General features: G+C 41.7%; 1 protein-coding gene across 1 annotated transcript in view; it reads right to left on the reverse strand.

The window, feature by feature from the left end:
- Positions 1–24,603, reverse strand: part of LOC126259305 (exosome RNA helicase MTR4) — a 99,214-nt gene extending 74,611 nt beyond the window's left edge. The window contains exons 1-3 of the mRNA XM_049955977.1: positions 24,419–24,603; positions 12,516–12,641; positions 5,458–5,700 (exon numbers count right to left, since the gene is read on the reverse strand). Of these exons, the coding sequence (XP_049811934.1) occupies positions 5,458–5,700; positions 12,516–12,641; positions 24,419–24,546 (497 nt within the window). The 5' untranslated portion in view covers positions 24,547–24,603. The remainder of the gene's footprint in view (positions 1–5,457; positions 5,701–12,515; positions 12,642–24,418) is intronic.
- Positions 24,604–24,835: the final 232 nt, after the last annotated feature.

A 24,835-nucleotide genomic window follows, 5' to 3' on the forward strand; every position in this document is an offset into this window, starting at 1 on the left:
CCCATTCAGACGTCTGAATGTGGTATGGAAGCCATAAAATCTGAAAATGGAAATGATTGGTTGGTTGGTTTAAAAGAGGGGGGGAGTGACCAAACTTCTAGGTCGCTGGTCCCTCATTCCGATTAAAATAATTCCACAAAGGTGGGAGTAAAATAATCGAAACATACAAAACACAGCTGGAAGAAAGGAGAAAACCACAAGAATGACAGAAGGGCAACAAACACTAAAATGGACAAAATCGGACAAGAAAACCACAGAGAGACACAAGAAACATGGAGAAGAGATAACAAGGGAGCAGATTGCCGTGGCTGACTGATCATGAGAGTAAAAAGGAGAAGCCAGCGACTCTGCAACACATTAAAACCTCCAACCTAAAAGCACTAGGGTATAGGACACAGAGGGACGAAGGACATGCGCTAAAACTTAGATCAAATGATAAAACCCACCCTAACGAATAAAATGTAAAACTAAAGATGCTGTTGAGGCATTGTCGCCCAACACTGAATGTAGGGTGCTGGGAAAGTTAAAAGTCCGCCGCAGGGTGGCTAAAAGTGGACAGTCCAGCAAGAGGTGGACAACCATCATTTGTGAGCCACAGCAACACCAAGGTGGGTCCTCGTGATGCAAGAGGTAACAATGCGTTAGCCATGTATGGCCAATGCGGAGCCGGCAGAGGACAACTGATTCCCTGCAGGAGGACAGCAAGGGAGACTTCCATACATTCGTAGTCTCCTCACATGACATGCAGTTTGTTGTGTGTACTGTTTTGCCATTCCGTCTCCCAAAGCTGAAAAATCCTGCGGTGTAAGATGGAACACAGGTCAGTTTAGCGAATGCTCATCTCCAGATGCGGTTTCCGCACAGCCCGTTTGGCCAGCCTGTCAGCAAGTTCGTTGCCTGGGATTCCGTAGTGTCCTGGGATCCAAACAAACACCACTGAACAATGGGGCCGTTCCAGGGCATTGATGGACTACTGATTGGACGCTACCAAAGGACAGCGAGGGTAGCACTGGTCGATAGCTTGTAGGCTGCTCAAGGAGTCAGTACATAGGAGAAATGACACGCCAGGGCACGAGCAGATGTGCTCAAGATCACGAGATATGGCCGCCAGTTCTGCAGTGAAAACACTGCAGCCATATGGCAAGGAGAGCTGTTCAATATGTCCTCCGTGAACATATGCAAAGCCTACATGACCATCAGCCATCAAGCTGTCTGTGTAAACCACTTCATGGCCCCGGTACATGTCGAGAATCGAGAGGAAGTTATAGCGGAGAGCTGCAGGGTTATAGGAGTCCTTAGGGCCATGCGAAAGGTCCAGAAGAATCTGAGGCCTAGGTGTACACCATGGAGGTGTACATGAATGGATCTCCAGGAGAGGTGGTAACAGGAAGGACTCCAGTTCAGACAGAAGGGACCAGACGTGAACCACAATCGTAAGCCCTGACCTGGGCCAACAATGCGGGAGATCAACCGCCGTGCGCAGGAGAACTATGAACGTGTGCAATGTAACTGGCGAGCAGTTGTGCATGCCTAACCTTCAATGTAGGGACTCCGGCCTTCATCAGGACACTGGTCACCGGACTCGTTCTAAAAGCTCCCATCACTAGGCGAAGGCCACATTGGGGCACTAGGTCGAATAAATGCAACACTGAGGGCACTGCCGAACCATAAACCAGACTCCCATGGTAACAGCGGGATTGAACAATGGCTCTGTAGAGCTGCAGCAGCATTGAGTGATCTGCATCCCAGTTGGTGTTGCTCAGGCAGTGGAGGACATTGAGGTGCCGCCAGCACTTTGCTTAAGCTGACAAAGGTGAGGTAAACAAGTCAATCGGGTGTTGAAAATCAGTCCTAAGAATCAATATGTCTCCACTACAGTGAGTGGATCGTCATTAAGGTAAAGTTCTGGTTCTGGATGAATGGTGCAACGGCAACAGAAGTGCATGACAAATGACTTTGCGGCTGAAAACTGGGATCCGTTGGCTACAGCCCATGACTGTGCCTTGTGAATGGCTCCCTGTAGGTGCCACTCAGCAACACCAGTACTGGAGCAGCAGTACAAAATGCAGAAGTCATCTGCATACAGAGAATGTGAGATTGTCAGCAATACAGCTGCTGCTAGACCGTTAATAGCCACTAAACTTAGAGACACACTCAATACTGAGCCCTGCAAAACGCCATTCTACTGAATACTGGGAGAACTATGGGAGGCACCAACTTGGACACGGAAAGTATGGAGTGGCAGGAAGTTTTGGATGAAAATGTGGCAAGGATATGGTGTTGCCAGGTTGTGTCGTATGCTTTACGTAAGTCAAAAAAGACGGCAATCAGATGCTGGCATCTGGAAAAGGCTGTTTGGATGGCAGACTTGTGGGATACAAGATTATCAATGGTAGAGTGACCCTGGCGGAATCCGCCCTGACATGGAGCCAGTAGGCCATGACTCCAGGACCCAATCCAATTGCTAACACCATTTGTTCCAGCAGCTTACAAAGAAAGTTGGTGAGGCTGATGGGCCAGTATCGATCCACATCAAGCGGGTTTTGACCGGATTTGAGCACCGGAATGATGGTGCCGTCCAGCCACTGCAATGGAAAGGAGCCATCGCACCAGATCCAGTTGAAGATGATGAGAAGATGTCGCTTGTAGTCAGACAAGAGATGTTTAATCATCTGACTGCTGATCCAATCTGGCCCAGGAGCTGTGTCAGGGCAATGTGCAAGGATGCTGAGGAGCCCCCACTCTGTAAATGGGATGTTATAGGGTGCACTGTGGTGTGTAGTAAACGAGAGGACTTTCCTTTCCATCCGCCATTTGAGGGTGCGAAAGCTGGGCCATAGTTCTCTGACACAGAGGCTCGAGCATAATGCTGAGCAAAGTGCTCGGCAATTGCATTTGCTTTGTTAGATAACACACCATTGATGTTAATACCAGGGACACCTGTTGGGGTCAAAAGATGTCTGATCTTCGTCCAGACATGGGAAGGTGACGCATGGCACCCAATGGTTCACACATAACTCTCCCAATGATCCTGTTTCTGATGTTTTATAAGCTGGTGAATGCAGGCATGGAGCCGCTTAAACGCTATTAGGTGCTCTAGAGAAGGGTGCTGCTTATGTTGCTTTAGAGCTTGCCGACACTCTTTAACTGCCTCAGTGACTCCCAGCGTCCACCAAGGGACTGTCTTTTGCTGGGGGCACCCTAAAGAATGAGGGATCGCGTTTTCCACCGCAGAAACAATCATTGTAGTGGCCTGCTCAACGACAACATCAATGGCATCATGTGGAGGAGATTCAGCTTGTTTAAAGCCCATCTGTGTAGGTGTCCATGGGCATGACGCTGGGGAAGTGACAGGAAAATGGGGAACTGGTCACTACCTCAGGGTCACCTGCTGCCACCAGATGAGTACCTGTGTGATTGACATACATGGTGTCTAAGAGCCTAACAAGATCTAGGTCCTCAGTGGACACCAGAATCTCCACCTCATCCTCAGACACAGAGCTTGTAGGTAGTGGTGGTGTGGATGCCACTGCAGTGGCAGTGCAGTGTTCTTGGGGGTCTTTTTCTTTTCAGGTTTCTCTCACTGCTCCTTAAGTTTGTCTGGCTGGGAGGGCTTCACTGATTCAGTCTCAGGGACTGAGGAGGACCATGAAGCCCTATGACCAGCTACCTGTGGTTGCTTCAGCCACTGGCGGGTGTCAGCTTTGCCACTGGTAGGAACCTGGGAAGGGAGTGACCCAAGGGATCCCTTCCTGGCGAGTGGAGCCAGGGGGGTGTTGCCCTTGAAGTGGGTTGCGCAGGAGCAACAGGGAGAGAAGTGCCCCCCACCATCAAGAGGGCAGGTGGAGTCTGATGGCTCTGAGAGCCAACTGAACACGGCGGAATGGAAGATGGTAGAACCGTTGTCGTAGCGGCGGTGTAGATTGCACAGGATGTAGCCTCTCATATTTTCTCTTAGCCTCAGTGTAGTCCAGTCGGTCCAGGGGCTTGTATTCCATTATTTTTCTTTATTTCTGGAGAATCCTGCAGTCTGGTGAGCAAGGAGAATGGTGCTCTCTGCAGTTGACACAGATGGGAGGTGGGGCACATGGAGTTTTGGGATGTGAAGGACGTCCACAATACCGACAGGTGATGCTGGAAGTACAGCAGGAAGACATATGGCCGAACTTCCAGCACCTAAAGCACTGTATCGGGGGAGGGATATATGGCTTTACGTCACAGTGGTAAACCATCACCTTGACCTTGTCAGGTAGTGAGTCACCCTTACAGGCCAAGATGAAGGCACACCTCACCGCTCTCAATCGGTACACAGCTCATTGTCAGACTGCAAAAGAAGGTCCCTCTGAAATACGATACCCTGGACCAAATTTAAGATCTTATGGGGCATGATTCAAACAGAAACATCCCCCAGCTTGTCACAGGCCAGTAGTGCCCATGACTGGGCAGAGGATGCTGTTTTGGCCAAGACGGACCCTGACCACATTTTGGACAAGCCCTCCACCTCCCCACACTTGTCCTCTAAATGCTCCACAAAAAACTGAGGTTTCATTAACAATAGATTCTCCATCAACTCTCGTACATACGAGGTACCGGGGTGAATAAGCTCCGCTGCCATCCTTAGCCTGGCTTTCCTCCCATGGTGTGGCCACCTGGGGGGGATTTGGGGTCATATTTCTTAGCACAGAAGTTAGACCTTGATCACTTAGAGACTGCTGGTGTTTGATCATCAGCAAGAGATGATGTACTACGCTTCATGGTGTGTCATCCAGCCTGATGCCACCCACTCCAACCAGGGGCCCTCCCCACGGACGCCACCAAGCCACAGCAAAGGCCATCTGGCACGATGATTAGTACTGTCAGTGCAGAAAACGATGGTGTGCAGTGGATGGAGGAAAACACAACCGGGAGGGTGACCCCACCCAGCACCTGGAGAAAGGGCGGAAGTGCAGATCCACATCGACAAAGGATGCGAGAGGTCTCAGTGCACGATGGAAACGATGCACCATGTAAGGCGTCCTACCTCAATTGGCTCGCTCTTTGGAAAAATTTGGAAGAATGGAAGTCAAACCCTACAGAAGACCATAACATAAAGGCCGAAACGTGTAAGACTCTTTTTAGTCGCCTCTTGGGCCTCAGGGAAACCTTGGGCCTATTCTAACCCCCAGACCTGCAAGGGGAATGAAAAGTGAAATAGCGAATCTAGATGTAGTCGAGTGTCAGGGAAATGAAACGGAGAGAAGTTAAAAAGTCATCTGGTTAGTTACTATTACAGTTTAATATGGTGGATCTGGGGCATGCTCTTCTGGTACAGAATGTGTGGTTCATTACAATCTGTTATGATCTAATCAATTTAACAATTTGATTTTCAAGAGAGGTATTCCTCCTCCTACTTACATAAATAAATCACAATAATGGTAAAGAAGAAAACATTGACAATATATTACACTTTTAACTTACTCAGCAACAACAGTCTTCCCAGCTGATGTGTGTGCTGAAACTAGTACTGACTGATTATTATCAATACAGAGTATAGCTTCCTTCTGGAAAGGATCCAAAATAAATTTGTACTCCTTTGCTGGTTTTGTTGTTATCTGTTTGAGAGGAACATACTCCATATTAGGTGGTACAGCCACTTCATGTGTACATGCTTCTAATGTTTCCACAGTGTGCACCTTTATTCGTGACTGCAGCTCACTGATACTGGAAAGAAAGGGAAAACACTGAATAGAATGTTTCTTACGCAATACTTTCTGTAAGTAAAATGTTCAACTAAATAAAAACACATACAAGCATGAGAAAATTGTATTAGCAAGCAGAAGAAACATTGCACAAAAAGTAGAAAGGTTACAGTATTTTATAAAATAGAGAGCAGGTAACCTGTACATGTAGATCTTTAACAATATTCCTTACTTCTGAATATTTATTGGGTAGTCAGCCGGGCGGCACTGTCTAGAAGATGTGATATTTTGGCAAGTTGACTTCTTGTTATCTTCAGGCTTTCCTGGTGACTGACTGACTTTCACTGAATATCGACTTTACATAACAATCCCCTGCCCAGCAGTCTCCAGTCGCAGACCTGGCAGAGTAGTGGGCAAGTACATGCCGAGCAGGTGCACTGAACACAAATGCCACACAAACATCAAACAGATAACAAAATTCACTGTGGTAGAGAACTCCATCTCCCATGGTCATGTCGTAAATTACAATGCCACCTAATTGCTGCAACAGTCCACCACCTTCTGAGACTGTATTCTAAAAGAGTCTGTAGATATCCAAGTATGTGACAAATTAATAATAAAGGCAGTGGTTTTCAATTGAGCGTGGCCTGGGATCCAGCCTTGAGCATGGTCGAAGCACAGCAGCAATCTACATGGAAATCCACTCCTGTCAGTCATGGTGGCTGAAGAGGACATGGATGTATTGTCGCTGCACTGGCACAGACAAACGTCTGGTGCTGGTGGTAACATGTTTACCCCATCTCCATACCAGGTCCAGGCTTGGAGGTGGTTGGGTAGAGGTTGCTGTTGGGTGCCCAGTGAAAGATAGTCATCAGGAATGCCTGAAGATGTCAAGAAGTCAGCCTGCTGAAACATTGCGTATTCTGGACACCATCACCCAACTGAACATCTGAAAAATATTCAAGGTATTTCCACACCAGGAAAATGCAAAATCATACAATGTTACTTACATCACAATACTTCTACTGAAGGAAATGCTATGCCTAATACTGAATCACACAGTAGTACGATGCAGCATAAATGATCTATAGTACTGGGGTATTAGTGCACACATCACTACTGCTGTTAGCTGATAATGTATTCTTGCTACAAATAGATTAAAATAACCTACTAATCTCACACACATAAAGTAATATAAGAAAAGTAAAACCATATTAACAATGTTTATTACTATTCAATCAGTATGTTGGAGGATTTAATAAGTGGTACATTCCACAATTTTTTGGATGGGCTCCTGGAACAGCAATATACTGCATTTTTATTCTGCTCGTGAAATGATGATCCAGCTGCAGTCGTCTGCAAACTATTGAGGAGAGTGGTAAAAATTTGTAAGACAAATTAATACTGGAGAAATGGTATCAAAACAGAAAATGATGGCTGAAACTCTGAGCTCCATATTCCTGAACTGAAAAACTATAGTTTAAAACAATAGTTAAAAAGTACAGAGATCACAGGACCTGTAAGATGAGTAAGTACAGAGATCGTCTGAAGAAACTCAATAGAACACCACATCTAATCTATTAGGTAACCATGATGCACAAAGGTAGGTTTCAATGAGCATTGTGACATCCCATTATCAGTAAAAATCACAGCAAAGCTGTGAAGAACTACAGATCTATTATTGCTGATATGAATTTGTTGTAAAATTAAGGACAATTTTTATGTCCATATGTGATGACTTTTCTGGAGCCCCAGCAACTTGTCTGTAAGCAAATGAATCAATACTGCAAACTGTAAACATGCAAAACTCATGTTTGTCCTATGTATTTCCGAGACTCAGACTTTTAGAGAGTGACATTCAGACTGACACCATATTTCAATTACTAAAAATGTCCTGTTGACCTTGACTAGGTATGTGGTCGCTCTATGGATTTCTTAACTTAAAAGATTGCAATATATTGTACTCAGTGAAGAGATGATACAGTTAGAATTTTGGGTGTACCTCAAGGAGGTATGAAAGAGCAGCTAGTATACCCGTTACACTTTGGTTTCTACTAAAAAAAGAAAAGAATCACAAAAACAGCAATAATGCAGAAGCTAGAAATGAAACCTACACAAAGAGTAGAATAAAACTGGGTGTAAATAAAATGCAGTAATATAATTCTGTGTACAGAATGAATGTTTGAATTTTGAACGAGTTACATGAATGGTTTGGATGTGTCAGTTGGATAGAGCACAAGTAAGATCAACATGGAATGTGATTATCCTCGGCAACAAGGCAGAACACACAAGGGTAATCCCACAAGTAAGGTCTCCTATTTTTTTATAAGTACAGAACTCTGTTTGTGTGGTGGTTGGTCACACTGTTATGAAGAGTGCTTCACGCACTGTGTGTAAACATGCGCACGCCGTGCTGAGGTGCTCAGTCTTGGCTTGGCAGCCGTTGAGAATGGAGCTCCCGTTGGACGTTACAGACAAGTGCGAATTGCGCACAGTTATTCGGTTTTTGAACGCAAAGGGCACTGCACCGATTGAAATCCATCGCCAATTGACGGAAATGTATGGTGAGTCATGCATGGATGTAAAAAACGTTCGTAAGTGGTGTAGAGAGTTTGCAGCTGGTTGGACCGAAACTCACGACAAACAAAGGAGTGCCAGACTGTCAATTTCTGAGGAGACAGTGTTGAAGGTTGAGCAAAGCATGCATGAAGATCGCAGATCACCCTGGATGATCTCTGCACGTTGGTTCCTGAGGTTTCCTGAAGCACCGCTCACAGAATTTTAATGGAAACACTGAACTACTGGAAGGTGTGCGCAAGATGGGTGCCATGCATGCTGTTACGAATTTCTTCATGTAGCAGGACACGGCATTTAACCAAACAGGTATCTTCAACCAGGCACAGTGGTGGGATGATTGGCTAAATGCTCATGGTAATTTTGTCTCATTGGTGTACTGATTCTGGACTGTGTAGCCTTCAAACAGAAACTTTTTGTTTGGCCCTTATACTAGTCACAAAGAAGCAAACTCCAGTCATCTGCTGCACCCATTGCCATCCTCCTTTCAAACATGCCTGTGTCTGCTACATAAGATGATGCATATCATTGCAATTACACAGGTTTGCCAGTGTAGTTTGGCGCAACTTTACTGTGCTAATAACATATTCACTTTATAATACCAAAGTAATTGTTTTAAGAATTTTCTGTAGTGAATATAAATGACTAGGCACATTACATTAGTGTTCCTCTTAGACTCTATATGGCTGAATAGTTATGTATAAAGTGGTAGTTTTTGCGGAACATTATAACAAAATGTGGGAAGAATTCCAATTAACATAATGTGGCACAAAAAAATTACTGACAGCTGATTCACAATGTAGGCTAATGTTATGTGTATGAATAGCACAGAAGATAATAACTGTATATTGTTTGATTAAACATTGTGCAATATTCATTTAAGTCAGTTACACTTATAAAAAAATTTCGATGTTCTTATCTGCAGAGACTTAAGATGGAATGATACAACAACTCTAGTTGATGACGAAGTAGACGTCAGGATAAGATGACTGGAAGAATTATTAAAATGTGTCACTCATTTACAAAGAAGGCTGCTTACAAAATGCCTGTCTGATCCATGCTTGAATAACAGTCCTATGTCTGGAAATGCTAACAGAATCAACATGAGAGATAGAACAAGGATTAAATGCTTTGTCTTGGTTTTATTTAGTCAGAACATAAGTGTGATTGATCCACTCAATTAAGATAGGGAGAGAGACCCTAAGTGAAGATAGGGAGCAAGAAACAAACTGCTCTCTCTCTCTCTCTCTCTCTCTCTCTCTCTCTCTCACACACACACACACACACACACACACACACACACACACACACACACACACAAGTGCACAAATGAATATACACATAAAATATTATGTACTAATTATTCTGAATGAGCTGGAAAAGTGAAATGAAGAATCTTTGTGTAACTCTGAAGTTTCACACAGAACGTCAGAAAAGATAGTTATTTTTTCACATCTCTAGTTTGGCTCACAACAATATGAGTGGAGACAAATTAAAGAACAACTTATTGCCTTAGAGGAAATCAATGTGAAAAACAAGTGAAATCAATTCTGAAGTTGTTATTTCAGTAGTAAAAACCATTTTGTTATTCTTATATTTTTCCCACTGAAAACATATTGGTGGCAGAGACCAACGACATCGTAGGTTTGTAGGTTTAGTGGCCTTACCACAAGCAAAGTAACTATTCCATGTGAGCACCAATCATGCAAGTCAGCAACAACTATGAATACAGCAATATAACCTGCCACAGGGAAGGCAGAAGTCAGTTCTCTTCAGGCAACCCCCTCAAGCAGATCACCACCAGCTACGCTCAACGATTGTCTTATCTCCATCACTGTCACTAAACTCTGGGTATGATATCACTTTGATCCATTGAGCTTTACTTAATTCAGTATCTCAGCCTACTGGACTGCCATTGGACTTCTGTTTCCATTGGCAGAGACAGACAGCAACAGGTGCATCTTATGGAGCAGCTACTGTCTCACTCCAAGATGGGCCCCACCATCTCCAGTACAGCCCATACTGGCCCGAATCCTGTGTTTAACAACAAATGTACGGAATGGAGTTAATACGCAGCATGCGTGTGACAACATCTCACAGTGCGAAATAGATTTACCCTCAGTGTGAACCTTCTGCCTTTACCCTGGACAAGCTCGTGGAGACAATAGTTCAATAGTATACTGTCAGTTACATGTGGTATCAGAACAACTGTGTTTCTTTCACTGTGCTGCACAAGCATGACAGGCAAACTCCAAGACATTAAAGAAATAAGATGGATCAACAGAATGAGAAATGAAGAGGTGGTGAGCAGGGTATTAGAGAAGAGGAACTTAATGAGGATAATACAGAAGAGGAAAACAATGTGGATGAGAGACATATTATGTAGGAATAGTCCACTACAAGGAAGCATGGAGGGAAAAGTAGAAGGAAAAAAGGTAGAGGAAAAACAAAGTTTGGAATGCTAACATATGTGATGAGAGGAAGAAGTTACAAGCAAATGAAGGAGGATGCTCAGGATTGAAAGAGATGGAGGATGTCCACTTCACACCTGTTGGAGGACAGATTTACTGAAGGAAGATCTTTTGACCTCATAAATTCACTTGTACAGCAGAGAGTTGTACTAGATCTCACACAGACAGTCTCATACACGACGGAATGGTCCAAGATGCACCCAACCATGAAGTCCAAATCCATGTTATCAATTTACTAGATCCTACCTTGGAAGAAATCCTAGCCATTGCACACAGACCACTGGTGCCCAATGTAGCAACTGAGAGATGTTGCCTCCACAGCTTCAACCAACAGCCACCTTTGCCACTGACCACTAGCCAGCCCACTTTTACCAGCATTATAGGAAGCTTCCGCACTGCCTACAGGGCTTCTGCCACCATTCCTGTTATGCCTGTCCCAGCTGCTTAGTTGATTGTATAATTTGTGGTTGGACAAGCCATATTGCTGCTGTCTGTCACAGCAACCAAAGACAATCGACATGGCTATCACAAGGCACAGTCTACATGGCTATCACAATCAAAGGAGGCGAAGATCATCCACATGACGCAAACTGGGCTACACGACAGGCACCTACGGATATACATTTGCATCGCCAGCTACTGGGTACAGTTTAATTGGAGTTTGGCATAACAAAAATGAGCTCTGGCCCTCTCCTGCCAGGTACTATGCTTCTGCTTGTGTATGGCCAAGCACCAATTAGTTTCAGGCATGTGTTAATTCTTGGCCACATGCAAATTGGTTACCATCTGTCTCCAGTTTGTAATAGCCTGTCATACATATATCCCAAACGTATCTAGTATAGGCTCTTTTAACGCATTACACTTCACAATTATAGCCTCCATTCGTATGAGATGAGAAGTCATGTGCTCCCCCATCCCCCCCTGCCCTCCCACTGAGTATTCACGTGGCAGTTCATTCTGTTTCATTTACTTTCTCATGGATTTAAAATTTTTTCTGATGCAAGGATCTGATGATTTAAGCTGTATTAAAGTTTGATAGCCAGTATATCCTGTAACTTCAAAGGTATTTGCTTATTATTGTAGGTTACAGCAATTATTACTTGATACATCTGAACAGGTTTTTCATGTTTAAACATTTTCGCATCAGGAGCTTCTTAAGTTAAAATCATTTTCGTTTTCCACTTTCTTCATTTCCACAACTCTACATACGTAAAATATCCTTGGTTTTCAGGCAAACATGACTCTGAAGCTGGAGCTTTAGAATCTGTCTTGTCCCAGACAACAAAAATGTTTGTAACTGTGATTAATTTCCAAAATAGCTCTGGATTTAAGAACATTGACATTTTCACAGACAGAAACACATTAGACACCAAATACTAACTGAAATGGACATCACAGAAACTGATTTTATGGCCCTGTGTACTGAAGCCTTAACTATGAATTCTGTACTGGAATGAAAAAAAATTAATGTCCATGGGTATCTCCTTAGTACACCATGACACCTATAAATCAATGAATAAGGTCTGCACGAAGGTGGCAAGACAACTGGAAAGCATTTAGCACTGTTGCCCTACAATCACACATGACATTATTTTGAAATAATAAATAATATGAAAAACAGTATCAAGGAAAATGCTAAAATGGTAATGCTCTATAAACTTTTTAGTGTGGTTCATTATCAGATCTACACAGGCAACTATAGGCTTTCTTCGCAGTAATGCAAAAGAAAAAATTACGTTAGAGTATGAAAACTATTTACATAATTTATAGCACAATACGAAAGTAATCTTACTTTATGTCATCAAGGATTGTTTCCCTTTTCAGTTTCTTGTGGTCAGATTCTCCACCTCCAAACTCATCTTCATAATCTCGTTTCACTTGGTCAGAGGCCGGTCTGGTAATACTTATATCTTTAAACCTGAAAGAATAAATTTATATACATTAGCTCATTGTCGGAAAACAAAAGATTGAGTTACTTAAAATAGTGGTCAACAACAAAATATGTATATCTCATAATGGAGTAACTGAACATGGCAAATTATATATTCTACGCAAATAGTGAGTTAATTGCAAATTTCACAGATAATTTGCAAGATTTCTATCAAAATAGCGTGGAGCCATTTCACAGGCTTCTAGGCGACTGTTAGAACTTTCCGGGTATGTCTTGCCAAAAGATGGCAACAAATCTTTAAAGCAGCACTTCACCAAGCCTCTGCAAACAGACTTGGAAATGGGCTGGTAGGCGACTGTTGGCAGCTGATGACTTTAGGGTGGGCAATGTCTATCAATTTGATGTAGGAGACCCACGATTATCCATAAATAGTGACGCCATAGTATCCCACAGGTATCAGGTGATGCATTTCACAATGTTCAATGATTTTATCCTTTTTATTCCTCAGTCCTTTAGGACTGGTAACCATATTACGATCTTGTTAAAGATTAGGTCCACATCAGTTTGGTTCAAATTATGAAATGAACAGATGACATTTACATAAATTGTTTTCCATAATTGTTGTAAGGCTACACAAAAGTAGAATATCATGAAATAATCAACGAACAGCAAATTGCTTGACTGAACTACTCACTTTGAATGAAACAATTTTAATAGCTATTATAGATAATGTTACACTTAAAATGCTGCTGAAAGACTGTGTCAGAACTGTCAGATGTGCTCATAAGCTGCAACCGTGAACTCATAAAAGGTTGTTGTATCTCCAAGTGGTGTTCTACAGCTATTCCAGGTAAAAGACTCTTGAATGACTGACACTTGTAGGACTAGTTTACCACGGTGGAACAATACTATCTCAGTTCACAACGAAAGCTGCCCAGGAAGTTTTGGGATGTAAGATGGATAACTATCTAGTCAACCCTTTCTAAGCAGCTGATGAGGATGACACTTAAGTAACTGTTTGGACTGGCGTTGTCCTTGTCAGATCGCAATAGAAAAAATACTGCATTCCTCCTAGACTATATGTAAGACCAAATTTTATTAAAACAATCAAGAAGTACTACACCTTTATTGTTTGAAGACAGATAATTCAACATGGTACACCGATTTTGCTCCAGTCCTATGACGCTTTCTCATGCCATAGGCAGAGAGGACTTCAGCTCCTAGTGGCATCTCCAAAACAGGTGAGTGTATGTTTCCTCAAAGTTGAAAAACTTGAAGAAGATGTTCAAGATTCCTAGATTCACACTGCCATGTATGGTATGAAAAGCTGAAGTCTGCCAGACTAAGGAAGTGACATTGAAAAAGTCATCCTTCACCATTGCCTCATGCATAGTTCTTGGGGTATTCATGACAATACTGTTTTTCAATATGGCTAAAGCTATAATCACCTGCTTGAAGCCCTCATTATTGACTCCAAAACTCGTGTAATTTAGATCAATGACCGAATAATGGCAGGACAGAGCAATGGTTCATACTGACCCTGACAAAATGCTGAAGTGAGTCCGTTGTTCCTGTTTAGTTGACAGATGCACTCTGAAACAGGCTTTCTATTAATCCAACCTTAAAGGCAGATACTAGGAGAGTAACAATACATCTTGCATTTTGAAATATCACATGAAGAGAATTGGAGAGCGGACAAATGCTGAGCCAATACCTGAGAGCATTTATATCTATATGAGCATGGGATAGCATATATGAAGATCACACTTTTATTTGCTTTTATGTACTCACTCTGATAGCAACAATAGTAAGTGGGGCTGGTGATGAATAATGTGTCATTCACAAATACAACCAGTACTGGCATTACAACTACCCTAGTCATATATTTTGTGCAGACTGTAGGCCCACAGCAGAAGTTTGCCAGCAGTTCGAAAGTGTGTCTCTAAGAGACACGAACATGAGGTCTCTCTTGTGCACGGCGCTTCAATTCTTCTGTGCGAGTCCAAGGTGCATTCATTTTCCACCGAGCAATGGAAACCATTTTATTGGAAAGGTCTGTCTTAATTCTTCTGTCTTGGTGGGGAGTTCCAAGTCTATCTTGGAAGTTTCCTTAGGGCTTACTGTATTTGGAGCTCTGTTCTGGAACCATGGTTATTGGACCAGATAATCAATACACCTTTAAGCAAATAAAAATTTTTTTTGTGGTCAGAGATGCCAGATGTGGATAGTGGTTTTAACTGCACGCCGGGCAAGCTTTAGTGGTGGTCTCGATGACAGAGGGCGGAATAAGCCATGTAATAAGGGCTGGGCGCATACTAGTTGTGAACTGGAACTGCGGAAAGTGCTATGGCATTGCCTGAGTGATGGGTCAGCGGCCCAGAGTTTGCTGACGGCAGGACTCAGCAGGACCAGCCATACCTCCGAAGATGTCCAACGTAGTATTGGACAAAACATTAAGAATAGAAGAATTGCATGGACCACGGCCATATAACCCGGAAGAATTATCAGCAACAGTACTCACAAAACTCCTCTTATTTGATACCAGGAGAATGTTGTACCAGGTGTTATCAGTCTTTTTTCCTTTAAGCAAGAGCCCAAAATCATTTTCTTCACCTTGGGTAAACAGCCCTGCTTTCAACTATTTGGTAGGCACCAAAATTTCATCAGCGTCTGCAGAATCAGATGATACTCGTTTTTTTATGGCCCCATTGTTGTAGTTTGTTTGGTCTAGCCACATCATTGTAATTCCTAAAGGTAATGAATTCTTCTTCCCCTGCATCCATTTTTCTTAACCTCGTAACACACATACAACACTTACTGTGTGGCACATATGTTGGAAATACGGAAGCATCCAATCCCGCCCATCTGCTTTGACCCATGACGTCACAAATATGGCGGAAACGACCATAAACCACGATTCCAATATGGCGCATATAAAGTCGGTACGTACACATTATGAGGACGAAAATACATCGAAAAACAAACACACACACTTTCCACAAAAAGCCTAATGACACTAACGGGACAAGCACGAGAAATTTTGGGTGGGGGCAAACTAAATATAAACAAATTTAGACACCCACCCCCATACAAAACCAGACAAAATGATGAAAAAACCGACATCACAAAACTCCCCAAATACCACTAAACACAATATCATCTGGAATCGGACACTCCCCCTCACCTATATAGCTCAACAGCAGCTCCCGATCCCATAAATTAGGATCAAACACTCCCTATAGCCTATATAGCTCAAAAACATCTCGTGATACCAATATCAACATACACAGCCACACATTGGGATCAAACACTTCCCTTGACCTGCACACTGTTAATTTTATCTGTCATATCCATTCCCGAACAAAAACAACAATCGATTAATTTTACTAAAATTACCACACGATGTACAGCGAACAACACTAAACTAACCTTCACACAAAATCGTTAACTCACTGAAACGAATTCCACTACAAACACAGCCGACACACTAACAGTTCTGGATAATGAGCAAAAGCAAACTGAGCCCATTACACCACACAAACGAAAACCCTGAACATACCACCAGAGAGCACAACAAACCACAACATGATGACACCTACAAACACGCCACACTCACAAACCAAACTCCGTGCCATCATGACGTCACACACGACAACACCCTTATGTCACGGGTCAAAGCTGTCGCGTGGGATCGAACGCTTCTGTCGACCCCATATGTCTTATCTTGTTCTACTAACTTGACACCAAAATAAGGTAGGTAAGCTTTTTCTCACATATGGGGTTATGTTCTTCCTTCTAGATTTCAAAGTAAATGAGCCACAGATGAACCAAATTGAGTTTGGATTGTTTACGCACTGACGTCTTGAGGAACTCACCATTTGTAGACTGACTTAAATGCACCAGTAAATGTAAGAGTTGTACGAAGCATACTTTTTGAAACAATTAAGCTCAAGTTCATAATCACTTTCACATTAGTGTGCCATAATTGGCCATAGGGATACTGACATGTGAATAACTTAAGGCAAGTTCAACCAATCCAATTGTCATAAAACCAACATTAGGGTAGTTACCAAAAAAACTTATAACAAAATTTAATTACAATTTACAGACGCATAACATACACTAATGCAGCCAGAAACAAATCAATCTTTCATCGCTATCAGATACATTGGTACATGGCTCACTTTACTACAGTCCCAAACTAAGAACAAACACTGCAAATGACAAATTATTACTATAAGTCTTAATCAACTTTATGTTTACCCTACATCTTGAACATGAGGCAATTTGGAACAACACAGTTAAGTGTAGCTTTGTAATCACAGAAATTAATTAACCCCCTTACATACAAATTTCAGCCATCAGAACTTGCGAACATGTATCCACAGTTACGGAGTGCCCTGAAGCTGACATCACTTCTCTAGAATACTGTGCACATAGTTCAGCATATTTGCAAAGCCCAGAAAGGCTACAAAAGAAAGGCTCCGATTAGCCACAAAGAATATTGAAATTTGCAGAACACTGCCAGGGTACAATTTCGTGACACTATAGTCAATGATAAGCCTAACCTGCTCTTTGGCGCTACATACAATGTGATTTTTCCCAGAAGAAGTGGGAAAAATACCTCTGCAGATGGCCAACGTAGTATTGGACGAAATGTTAGGAATAGAAGAATTCCATGGACCATGGCCATATAACCCGGTTGTGAGTACTTCAAGAGGGCTCTTGTTTACTGTAATACAACAATAAAGAATGAAGGTTAATTATTTATGGAACCCAGAAAAAAAGGGGTGGGGGCTGTACTCCTGCACATTATCAATAATTATGATTCAATATCACTAGGTTACTCTTATGTATTGAAGGAAAACTACAAAACCTTTTCAATAATATTAACAGCAATTTAAAATATTCAGAGCAAAAATATATAATGGGTGGTGATGTAAAGCTCAAGGAACATTTCTTGGACAACAGTCAGGCTGCAGAAAATATCCCTGCTGGGATAGCTGTGGACATGATTTACACTGGGTGAGAAAGTAATGGGTACCTAAAACAAATCTGGATCCAGGAGGCAAGAATGTTATAAAAGCAAGTTTGGTGAACTCTCCACATAAAACTTGGGATCATGAAACAATTCATAATGGGACTGAATAAATGTGGTGAATGTTTTAAGTATATCTGTCACAAATTTTCCTTCCTGTGTGCAGCTAAACTGAAAGGACAGATCTGTGGGACCACAGATAAGGAAAGAATGCCTCAGATAGGATTCAAGAATGTGATAAATGGTTTTTCGGGGAACAGAAAGCACCAATGTTACAAGAAATTTGTGGCAGATATGCTGATGGCTAAGAAAAATTTAGGTTGCAATATGACTATCAACCTGCATTTCTTTAATAGCCATCTCAGCTTTTTCCCAGAAAACTTGAGCAATTTTTGTGAAGAACAAGGGAGTCGTCCCACCTGGACATGAAAGAGATAGAAAGGCATTATCAGGGGAGTGGAATTCTGTGATGTTAGTTGACTATTGCTGATCTATGAAGAGGGACAATACAGAATTGCATATCTTTAAGGACATGTGAATCAACATCATTGTCCAGAGTTCAACAAAGAAAGAATGTGTCAATGCTTTGATACTTAGGGAGAGATTAAATGATATTCCTACAAACCTGATAGAAATTACAATTGTGATGAGACAAGGTTAATTATTGTATAGTCAAAACAAGTCAAGGTCATAGGAAAGAAAGTGAAGAAGCAAGTAGCTCACTATTTTTTTTGAAGGGGAAAGCTTAGTCACCATTGTTGTTTGGGAAGTACAGAAGCGTCCGATCCTACCCGTCGGCTTTGACCCATGACGTCACAAATATGGCGGAAACGACCAAAAACGACAATTCCAATATGGCGGATATAAAACCGTTGCATACGTATCATAAAGACGAAAATAAATAGAAAAACAACACACACACAGGTTTCACAAAAAGCCTAATGACTCTAACGGGACAAGCTTGGGAAATTGGGGGTTTTTGGGTGGGGAGAAACTAAATATAAACAAATTTAGCCACCCACCGCCATACAAAACCACGCAAGACGACGAAAAAAATCGACACCACAAAACTCAACAAATACCACAAAACACATTCGTTTTTGGGTGGGGAGAAACTAAATATAAACAAATTTAGCCACCCACCGCCATACAAAACCACGCAAGACGACGAAAAAAATCGACATCACAAAACTCAACAAATACCACAAAACACATTCTTATCTGTAATCGGACACTTCCCTTGACCTATATAGATCTACAGTAGCTCCCGATCCCATAAATTGGGATCGAACACTTCCCTTGACCTATACAGCTCAACAGCATCTCCCGATCCCATCCCCCAATACAAAAATCAAAATACACCGCAAAAAGTTGCAAACAAACACTTCCCTTGACCTACATATATCTACAGCAGCTCCCGATCCCATAAATTGGGATCGAACACTTCCCTTGACCTATATAGCTCAACAGCAACGCCCGATCCCATCTCCCATTACAAAAATCAACATACTCCACCAAACATTGAGATTGAACACTTCCCTCCAACTATATAGCTCAACAGCAGCTACCAATCCCATAACTTCGGATCGACCACTACCCTTGACCTATGTAACTCAAAAACATCTCCCAAAACGAATACCAATACCAACCTTCACAGCCACAAATTTCATTGAAACACTTCCCTATACCCCAATACACAACACATACGCCAAAAAGAAAAAAAAGGGAACTTACCACAAGAAAGTTCCAGCCCCACAAACTAGATTGGCCACCACAATCACAATCACAATCACACACACACACACACACACACACACACACACACACACACACACACACACACACAAAAACCAACGAAAAAATACTGAACCAAAAGAAAAACCCAACCCACCCACACCTCAACCCCCTCCCCCCCCCACAACCCCAAAATAAAAAACCCACAAACAAAAACCAAATACAACATAAAAAACATCTCAATCACACACAACAACTCAACAAAAACTTCAGCAAAATAGATCCTCCACAACTAAAACAGAAAACAAACACACTCCCCCTCCCCCCCCACCTTAACAAACACTATACAACAAAATAAACCACCCACCCCACCCTGAACCACAGCCACCCACCCACCTACCCAGCCCCCCCCCCTAACTAACCACTTTCGGGCTATACATTTTACCCACAGCCCTTAAAAAAACCCGAACAATACAATAGCCCTCTGGGACACTCTTCTGCCAACAGTACTCATCTAAATGAGACTGGAGGTTGGAAGAGCGCCTCTTCCCCCTCCCAAGAACTGACTTAACCACCCCCCACATCCCCTCTATTGTATTAGTACAAGCCCCTGTATCATAATTCTTAAACTCTAAACTATGGTTCACTACTAAATGATTAAATCCCCTCTCACCCAACCCCCTATAAGAAGAAAAAGCATCAGAAACTATTGTGGACCCCAGCTCTATATATTCCTCAATTAACCCAACTAATTCAGCCTTCGACCTCCCTTCCACAACCCTAAAAACACATTCGGAACCCCCACCCCCCGGAACAACAGCCCCCCACACCCAAAGACCAGCCACAGACTTCCCCCTCCCATACTTCCTTTTCCCAAACTGTGACTCGTCCACCTCCACAACCACCCCATGCCCCCCCAACTTACCCCTGTACTTAATAAATTCCGAACACACTTCACAACAAAAGGAATACCAATCTAAAACAGTCCTCTCACTCACACCAGTCTCATGCGCGCAAAAACTCTGTCGGGATCTATAACAAAAATAATATGTAACAAGCACAATCTCACGCAAGCACAATCTAGACTTCGCGAACCAGTTACCGCGCTGTATGGAACGCCATATGTCATCTTTGCGACAGCGCCACATGTAACCGTCCCTGGTCCGAGAGGTCGGAACTTTAACCAATTTCATTGGTTCGCGGCACACACCGCACTTCACGACTTCGGCAATTAAGCCAAATAGCTGAAGAAATTTAATCAGCTCTAAAGCTGTCTCCCCCATCATAGCCCTCAACCGAGCACTATTAATCCGGTCTTTCATATCCATTCCTGAACAAAAAACCACAACCGAATACACTTAATAACAAACTCACCCGACATACAGCAATCATCATTACATTAACCATCACACAAAACCGTTAACTCACTGATACAAATTCCGCTTCAAAAAGACGCACGCAGCACTCACCACTGAGCAACAGCAAACTGAGCCCAACACACCAAACAAACGAAAACCATGAACATACCACCAGAGGGGACAACAAACAACAACACGACATCTACAAACACGCCACACTCACAAACCAAACTCCGCGCCGTAATGACATCACACACCACAACACCCTTACATCACGGGTCAAAGCCGACGTGTGAGATCGGATGTTTCTGTTGACCCGTTGTTTGCATGAGTGCAACTGGAAATTACGTGCCATTGCTCCTGATATTTCCAAGACATAACATGGGGAGTGAGTTTAAGAATGGAGCAGTCCCAGTATTGATATTCAACTGTCACAAACCTGGCTGGATCAAGATAGGCATATCCACAAAATGATTTAAACATTTTGTAGAAACTACCAACCCTTCTGCATCAGGTACAGTCCTCTTCTCGAGACAGTTCTCATCAACTGTATCAATCTGCATTGCATTTATGTATTCACTGCTGACTTTCAACAATGCTGAAATTCAGACATGGCTGACAAATCGCAGAGATCCAGTATGTTCTGTTACACCGTACCATACCTCTAAGCTTTCGAGAAAAGCTTATATTAAAGAGGCAACAATAGGAACTGCCCCAAATGGGTTTAGGAAAGCTGATATCTACAACTTCAGCGGGAACTTCCTCGATGAGCCAAACTTTGTAGAGGAGCTCATTGACCAGAAAACATCCAACAACAAAGAAAGTGGTGATAATGATAAACAGTCAATGACTAGCAAATCTCAACAAGTTTGCTTCCCAGGCTAAGCCCAACTATAACAAACATAAGAGGACCAAAGGTTAGTCAGTGAAATTACTTATGTACACTCCTAACAAGAATAGTTTTTGAAAATCTGAATCCCGCTATACAATTAAGCAAACTTTTCACATAAAAGAGAGGTGGTAAGAGATTGAAGAAATATTGAAATGAAAGTTCCCCAGTTCTGAATATGATACATAAACTGAGGAGGCATATAGTGAAAATTCATTTGAGGATAAAGTCGAATGTATCAATTGTTGGAAGCTAGGGTCAAAAAGTTTTAATGGTGTCCAGGTCCAGTGCCAAACACACAAGCTCTGGGCCCATGAACGGTGTGCTGGAAATCCAAAAAAGCAGTTCAGTTGTGGGAAGTGTATGAGAAAAAAATTCTATGCAAGTCAAAATATTAACTGAAACTACTCAAACATGATTTTTTTTAAATTAAAAAAAGTGACAGCTGATGATAAAAAATCCAAAGTGAATATTGATTTAAAATGTTTACACATTTTAATTAATGTTCAATTGCTTGAAAATCTATTAATACAAATCAGTTGGTATTAAATTTTCTCATGTACGGTTTGGAGTATTTCATGTTAGGGTCACTAAGTGTCCAATGTTGACCAAGTGCACATTTATGAAATATGGTTTATCATAGTTAACAATACAATTTGTTTGTTTTGTGTTTTGAATATGATATTTGCAAATAAGAAAGGAATTGTTCTGTCAATTAGCACTATTATATTTCAAACAAAAGTGCACTGTGTATAAAAGCAAACTGGAGCGATGAATGAAAACTTGTATCAAGGCCAGGATACAAACTCAAGTCTCTTGGTCACTAAGTAGATGTGCTAACCACTACACCACCCTGGCATAGAGGCTTTGCACAACTGCACTGACTACACCAAGCATGCCTATCCCCTCAATGTGAATTCCCATTCACACCTCAGCCCACTTGGTACTCCCTCTAAAGATGAACAGCTTTGTAGAGGAGATGATAATACCGAGTTGGCACCAAGCCTAGGGCCATTTTGCCTTACACAGTGAGCATCTCAACACAATACTGATCAGTACGTCATTACATCTAGGATTTTTTATTCGCATTCAGTGGCTTCGCCAACTCGCAATAAAGCTGTCACCTTCCAACCAAACATAGACCTCGGACTACACATGATAACCAACAATCCAAAAAACTAACAGATGACAAAAAATGGAGAAAAAGTAGTGTCTGTATCCTGTCTGCATAAAAGTTATGTATTGGACCCCCTTTGCCTTCTGCAATATGGCATGGGCATAAACATTAGGCTTCGCAACGGGTCAGTTTATTACAACAACCAGATTTTCTGCTTTCACATTCATTGGATTCACCAGCTCACAACTAAACAGTTACCTTTCAACCTAACCTAGGATTGCACAACCGATCAGACTATCACGACAACCAAGATTTAGGGAAGGTCCAATATGTAACTTTAGCCATGTATGACATCACATGCCAAATCATAATTATGTTATGGGATGCGACTGACATTTGACAATGGTAGGCTCGGCTGACTGACTTATAGCCTTGTACCTTTGTGCAATTGCTGTATCAAGTATGTGCTCTAGCAAAATAGGAAAATAAAATAATTCATCATTCATTCACAAATGCCAGATCCCATAGTCCCAGGCAGGTCTATCTTGAGAAGGCTGTACATTTACAATGTCTACGCACTACAGTGCTCACAGACGATCAAAATTCATACCAATATATAGGTACTGCACAATTTTAAAGGATCCCAAAAGACTGATTGGAATGATGAGTAAATCTTAGTGAATGAGCCCAGATGTGTCAACATGAACTGGTGAAGAGTTAAGTGTAACTTCTTTACCCCAGGGATAAAAGTAAGATACGGAATGTCATAAATAAGTTACAAGATAATGCCAATATCAACTGCTTCACATGATTTATAGCTTGAACAGAGAGTGGAAATTAACTTCTTATCATAACTCTCAGGTAAATGGTGTATCTATTATGGTATAATGATGTAGAGTGCTGCATCACATGGTTCAAGAGACACAGTATTGGAGGATAATTAGGAGCAATTTCAATGGCTTTATTTCACATTGCTTGTGTCCAATAACTACCTTCTTGTAAACTGAGTAAGAATTTAGTTCAACACACAAAGAAAATATGAAGATCGTCAGAACAGCATCTAGCCCACAATAAACACAAGAAAACAATGATAAATATGAACTTGTAGATATCAAATAAACAGTGAATTTAATATGAATATAAAGGCAAAACGTAGAGGAAATGGTAGTTACAGTGCAGGTATAAGCCAAATAGTTTCTTCAGACAGAATTTGTTTACACAGCTGAACTTAGTTTCATTTTCAGGTGATTACTAATAAATTAAAGAATCATTTAACACAGTACTCATCCTCTGTACTGATAAATTGTGGTTCTACCAGCAAGTTTTGGAACGTTGTGGATGCTTGAAATCCCAAAAGTTTTGCATCAAAAGAGATGCAAATACGGAGACAGAGGAACAATATCCTATTCTGTATCAGTCAGCTGTATATCATACTTCAAATCGTAAACAGTAACTTCCCAACTTTCAAATTCACGCAGTTTATAAACAAATTTACCTACTTGACTCTATTGTTGTGGACAAGACACACAAGGCAGATTAATCCGTTTTGTTTTGGTGATTTTAAGTGACATGAACAATCACTATCTTTCCCAACAAACTTATAGAGCTTGAACAACACACAAACATAACCTCAATTTACAGTCGTGATACCAGTAAAGTTGTACTTACTCAGCGCTGTCTTGAGAAGTGTGGTCATCTCCACGAGAGTCTTCATGTAAGGATATTGTGTGAATGGAATCATCCTGACCTTCATTTTCCTCGAAAACACTGAACAAATCATCGCTAAAATTCGCCATGCTTCCAAAACACAACAAACATCAACCCAACTACCATTAAAATGCGGTGACACTGCAGCCAACTATACAACAACACGAACAGCTGAATAAAAGAGTAAGTTACAGTTATCTCTGCATAGCAACGATTATAACATTGTTTTCTGATCGCTCACGAAAATATTAAAAAAATATAGAGTAATTATTAACAGTTTAACTCTAAACCTTGTTTTCCAATGTGAAAAGCGCCTCTGCAAACCAACTGTCGTCAGATAATACCCGTTAAATATGCTTGTACCACAAAGCTCAATCC

This window comes from Schistocerca nitens, chromosome 5 (assembly GCF_023898315.1).
Source record: "Schistocerca nitens isolate TAMUIC-IGC-003100 chromosome 5, iqSchNite1.1, whole genome shotgun sequence".
NCBI classification, from domain to species: domain Eukaryota; kingdom Metazoa; phylum Arthropoda; class Insecta; order Orthoptera; family Acrididae; genus Schistocerca; species Schistocerca nitens.